Source organism: Bison bison, unplaced genomic scaffold, assembly GCF_000754665.1.
Source record: "Bison bison bison isolate TAMUID 2011002044 unplaced genomic scaffold, Bison_UMD1.0 scf7180017864472, whole genome shotgun sequence".
NCBI lineage: Eukaryota > Metazoa > Chordata > Mammalia > Artiodactyla > Bovidae > Bison > Bison bison.
Window position 1 is genome coordinate 3,780,827 of NW_011495033.1, and position 5,158 is coordinate 3,785,984.

The 5,158-nt window shown below is 59.8% G+C and overlaps 1 protein-coding gene across 4 annotated transcripts in view; it reads left to right on the plus strand.

Moving 5' to 3' along the window:
- FLOT2 (flotillin 2) overlaps positions 1-5,158 on the plus strand; it is a 17,794-nt gene that overhangs the window by 9,115 nt on the left and 3,521 nt on the right. The window contains exons 1-4 of one of the 4 annotated variants that reach the window (XM_010861397.1): positions 1,101-1,188; positions 3,242-3,332; positions 4,301-4,424; positions 5,055-5,152. In XM_010861397.1, the coding sequence (XP_010859699.1) occupies positions 3,258-3,332; positions 4,301-4,424; positions 5,055-5,152 (297 nt within the window). In that variant the 5' untranslated portion in view covers positions 1,101-1,188; positions 3,242-3,257. Of the gene's footprint in view, positions 1-1,097; positions 1,189-3,241; positions 3,333-4,300; positions 4,425-5,054 lie in introns of those variants that run through there. The other 3 variants (XM_010861396.1, XM_010861394.1, XM_010861395.1) reach the window with 3 other exon arrangements.

Consider the following 5,158-nt stretch of genomic DNA (forward strand, 5'->3'; position numbering starts at 1 on the left):
CCCTCTGTCCTCCCCTCCCCCATCCTCCCCCTCTTTCCTGTCTCCCTCTCCTTCCCCAAAGAGAGCTTGATGGGTGCCTGTCTGAGCTGGGTCTGCTGTCCTCTCAGCCTGAGGGTGCTGTTAGGGAGGGGCTGGAAGGCAGTCAACCTGTGTACATGCGCATGGCTGGAGAGTGGGGGGACCCACGTTGCCTCCTGCTCCCAATCCCCCCACTCCACTTGCTTCTGCTCCTTCACCTCAGCCTCTGCCCTCCCTCCCTCTGGTTTAAGGAAACCTTCTGCGCTGTCCACAGGCTGGCCTCTGCCTGGTCCGGCACCCAGCACACATGGGCACACACCCTGCCCCAGGGAGGCCCAGGTAGCTTCCACGCACCTTTTCTTTGCCATGACTCTGCCCGTGCCCAACTCTGGAAGTGAGTGACTCCCAGTTGTCCCTGTGAATATTGGCAGGGGTGCACACACTTCCCCCCGTCCCAGCCTTCCTTGACACATCCCACCACCGCAAATCAGAAAATCCAAAAATTGCTTTAGACTCTTCTGGCCCTAAATTGCCTTCTTAGGGATAAGTAGCACAGGCCTTGAGGGTTTGTGCCCTGAGCAGGATTCGGTATTTGCTGTGGCTCATGAACCCCCAGAGTGGCCTCCCCCACCCCCACCCGTTTCTGGAAACACAGGCTTGCCTCCATCTGGAGCATGGAGCTCAGGCTGCCAGCCAGACTGTGCCAGGAATCTCCTGGAAAAGTGAGGCGGTGGGTAGCTCTGGTGCCCTGCGCACAGGCAACCTCCCAACCTCAGGTCCTGGGCTCAGGGCATCAGCAGGCTTTACCTCCAGCCCAGCAGCTTCTGGCTGGAAAGGTGTGGGGGCTGGAGAAGAGACCCAGAGGCCTCAGGCCAGCGCAGGGGTGTCTCTGGTCCCCTACGGCCGAGCCGAGCTGGCAGTGGGGGATGGGAGCTGAAGTTTTGAGAGCGACCCCACCCCCACCCCCCCAGGCCTCAGGCATCCGGTGCTTGTCTGGTAACCACTGTGTGTGTTTGCTGTGTCCCCTCCTTCCCTTCCTGTCCCTACCTCTCCCTCCCTACCCCCCGGCTGCTCCTCAGACTGTCTCTGGAGGTTATGACCATCCTGTGTCGCTGTGAGAATATTGAGACGTCGGAGGGGGTCCCGCTATTCGTAACAGGGGTTGCACAGGTAATAACCCGCCTGCTTCCTCCTCTGTGTCTAACCTCCTCTCTTCCTGCCCTGCGGGGGCCTGGCAGACTCCAGATGGACTTCCTTTTCCTGAGAGCGCGCCTCCCTGCCCTCTGCTCCCACCACCACTGCTCTGGGTGGCCGCGTGGAGCCTCTAGGGTCCCCAACTCCCTTGTCCCGGCTCATGGGGGGCTGCGAGTGGGGAGAGAGAGTGAAGGCTTCTGGGAGCTCTGCCCAAGTCTGCCAGGGGGTGTCTTTGGACGCCAAGCCTACATTGAGAGTAAGCTGAGGCGGGAGAAGAAGACACAGGCCCTTTTGTGACAGAGGTGGGCTATCCAGGTCGGGAGGGGTCTATCCTAAAGATTCCTGCGGGAGTCCTAGTCCTCAGGTATCACAGAGCTCTGTGTCCTGCGTCTTCTCCAGGCCAACACCCTCCTCCCTGATGCACCAGAAGAACGGGTCCCCTGGGGAGTTATGTTCATCTCACCCCTTGACCGCTTCCAACCTCCTTGACAGGCCTGAGCAAAAAGAGCCATGGCCATTCCCTGCCCCTTATTCTCTTTCGAGAGGCCTTTGAGCAGCTCTCTTTGTCACCAGACTTCAGCTTCCCCATATGCGAAAGGGGGAGAGTCAAGCCCTCCCTGAGCCTTGTAGGAATATTAGAAAGGCAAGTAAAGCAATGTGAGGGTGCTCGCTTTGGGATTTTCAGAAAAGAAGTGCTCGAGGAACGCCATCTGTATCACAGACTTGATCTCACCTGGGAAAGCAAGCGACCTGCTGTCTCCCTCCTCACCGCCAAACAGCCCTAGAGATGAAACCCTTTCCTGACCCATGGCATTTAGCAGCACAGGTTCCCATCTTCATTGGTCCATTTGCCAGCTCCCCGCTGAGCGTCTTGTCAGCTCCAGGCACAGCGGAGGCAGCGAGGCAGCGATGGACATCAGAAAGCCCCTGCCCCTCAGAGCCTGCATGCTGGCGGGTCCCCAGGCCAGAAGAGACCTACATGTCACCTTACTTATCCTCCACCCTTCCATGAAATTGTCCTTCAGCTTCTCAGGCAAAACCCAGCACCCCCACACCCTGCCTCACCCAACCTCATATCCTTAATGGGAAAGAAGACTGTCCCTATCACACCCACCACTCATCACTGTGGAAGGGCAGGCTTCAGGGCAGAGAAGAAGCCCAGAGCCCCTTTGCATGGGATATGTAGGGGCCAGGCCTCCCTCGACACCCCACCTAGCAGCCTCATCTCCCTCCAAGCCCACACTCCACTTGAAATAGCTAATACCCAGATCCCTTTTCAACTGGGTGATGTGAACCCTTGAAGACTCAGGTCATCTGGGCAGAACCGTCCTTGGCCCCAAAGCTCTAGCATGCCCCAGCCTTTTCCTCCACTGGCCGCATCTGGCCCCAACCCCAGAGAGCAGGCTTCCAGCCTTAGCCTGGTGCCAGGTAGAGGGACCCAGCAGGGCTCCCCTGGTGGGGTGGGGCAAACACAGGATCACCTCCATCTTGACCCAGCAGTAGGCGTACTCCCAGCATGCCAGGTACAAGGCAGCTTTCTCAGCAGCCTCCAGGGCACTCTGGGGTGCTGAGCATGCCCAGGGAACAGGCAAATGCCTCTGGGGGATGGTCAGATGGTACCTACAAATATAGCCTGGAGGACCAGCACTTATGTGCTGTTCCAGGACACACATGGCCACGCCAAGACTCTTGCCCACACTACCCCCAGCCCCCCGGTCTAGACCACCCCTGACAACTCCTACTTCCTCTCCCGCTCTTCCAGCCAGGCTGATGTGAGCAGAGGACACACGTGCACGTGGGTGGCACACGACAGTCCTTCCACTGAGCCATCTGCACCCTGGCCCTGCCTTCCCACCCCTCTCCTCACACACTCCCAGCTCCGACCCCTTGGAGAGCCCACCCCCTCCGTCTCCTGCAGCAGGACCCCCCTGGCCCGTCCCAGCCGGCGCAGTGAGATGTCAAAGTCTTTCCCCACACCCCAGGCCCTGGGCCCCCAGACCCATGGCCCCTGTTTTGCATTTCTTGGCAGGATTTCCCTAGAGATTATGACGTTGCAGCCCCGCTGTGAGGACGTAGAGACGGCCGAGGGGGTAGCTTTAACTGTGACGGGTGTCGCCCAGGTATAGTAACTCAGCAGCCCCGCGCATGTCCGTTGAGCTGCCTCGTCCCCACGCTGGGTTTTGGGGTGGGAACGAGGAGAGGCCGGCAGCCAGGGGCAGTCTCTCTCCAGCGGCCCCACCCATGCCCATCCCCCTTCCCAGAGAGGGTCGTCGCCACTGGAACTTGCACTCAGCCTCTCGGCCACCCAGCAGGACTAACAAGACACCCTTCTTTCCCCAGAGGGCCAGCGGAGGACAGAAGCAGTGCCGGGGCTCCTGTGTCACTAACCCCTCCCCGTTCTTTGCAGGTGTCAGAAATGCCAAGCCCCAGAACCCGGGCCTCCCCTGACCCCTGGGTAGGGGGCTGCAGGGTGGGGACCAGAGGGCGAGGCCACATGAGGCCAGGGAGCTCTGGGCTCTGGAGTCAGAGCTGCGTTATATTCCCAGCCTGGTGACTGGGCGAGGGGCTTCCTGCTCTCCAGAGGTCCTCACAGGGCAGGTTCAGCCATCTCAAAGGCCCCTGGTGCAGGAGTGGTTGGCTTGGTGCCTTGGGGAAGAAAGAAGAGGATGCCTTCCCCTGGTGATGGACCGCAGACCTGTCTCCTGCCCTCTCCTGGCTCTCTTTCCTAGTCTGTCTGTCTGCACCCCTATTGCTCATTCTCCTTTTTGCAGAGACCTGCAGGCTGAGGGGCCAAGAGTGGACTGGAGGGGTTGGTGGTGGGGAGGAGCCCAGAATGTCCAGGGGAGAGGCCCTGGCACAGCCTGGGGCTGCCAGTGAAAGTGAAATTTCTCAATATGAGTTCCTCGTGTTTTCTCCCTGCTGGAGGCCTCAGCAGACCCCACCCCCTCCCACCACCACCCCTTTCCCCCTGAGTCCTCCAGGTCCTAAAAAGGAGGGGAGGGGTACCAACTGCCACCATCCTCCTGGGTCTGGGGCCTCCGTCTGCCTGCCTCCAGCCTGGCTCAGACTTCTCTGTGACTACCGGCAGGTGAAGATCATGACCGAGAAGGAGCTCCTGGCTGTGGCCTGTGAGCAGTTCCTAGGCAAGAGCGTGCAAGACATCAAGAACGTCGTTCTGCAGACACTGGAGGGACACCTGCGCTCCATCCTCGGTGAGGCCCTGCCTGGCCCAGGGACCCCTCTTCCTCTGCCACCTGCGAGGAGCCACACAGCATCCCTGAGCCAAGGCCAGGGAGGGGAGAGGGGGCCTTGGACAGGCGGGCCTGTCAGTCCCACTGAGAGGCTTCTAGCAGAAAAGCTGACAGGTTTTCCGTCATGTATTTCCTTTCAAAATATCAGGAGACTCGAGTGAAGAAGAGAGCATGGAGGTGGGGCTGAGTGACTGACTGCCAGTCAGGTCAGGCACCTAGTGCTGCTTGGGGCACTTTTCCTCATCCTGCCCAGACCCTGCAGGAGGAGACTCAGTGTTAGAAGAAACCCACCAGGGACTTCCCCGGGTGGTCCAGTGGCCAAGACTGCGCTCCTGAGGCAGGGAGCCCAGATTCGATCCCTGGTCAGGGAACTAGATCCCACATGCTACAACTTAAGAGTTCACATGCTGCCGCTAAAGATCCCACATGCTACCGAGAAGACCCAGCACAGCCAGATAGAAAGAAACCTAGAAAGACCCAGCACAGACCGTGTGACCCCTGTCTACACTCAGACCTCTCCCTGGCCGGCTCCTCCCTTTCCCAAGCTGGCTGGGCCCCTGGGGAGCCAGCCCACGATCCTTCTGCCCCCAGGGACCCTGACAGTGGAGCAGATTTATCAGGACCGGGACCAGTTTGCCAAGCTGGTGCGGGAGGTGGCAGCCCCTGATGTCGGCCGCATGGGCATCGAGATTCTC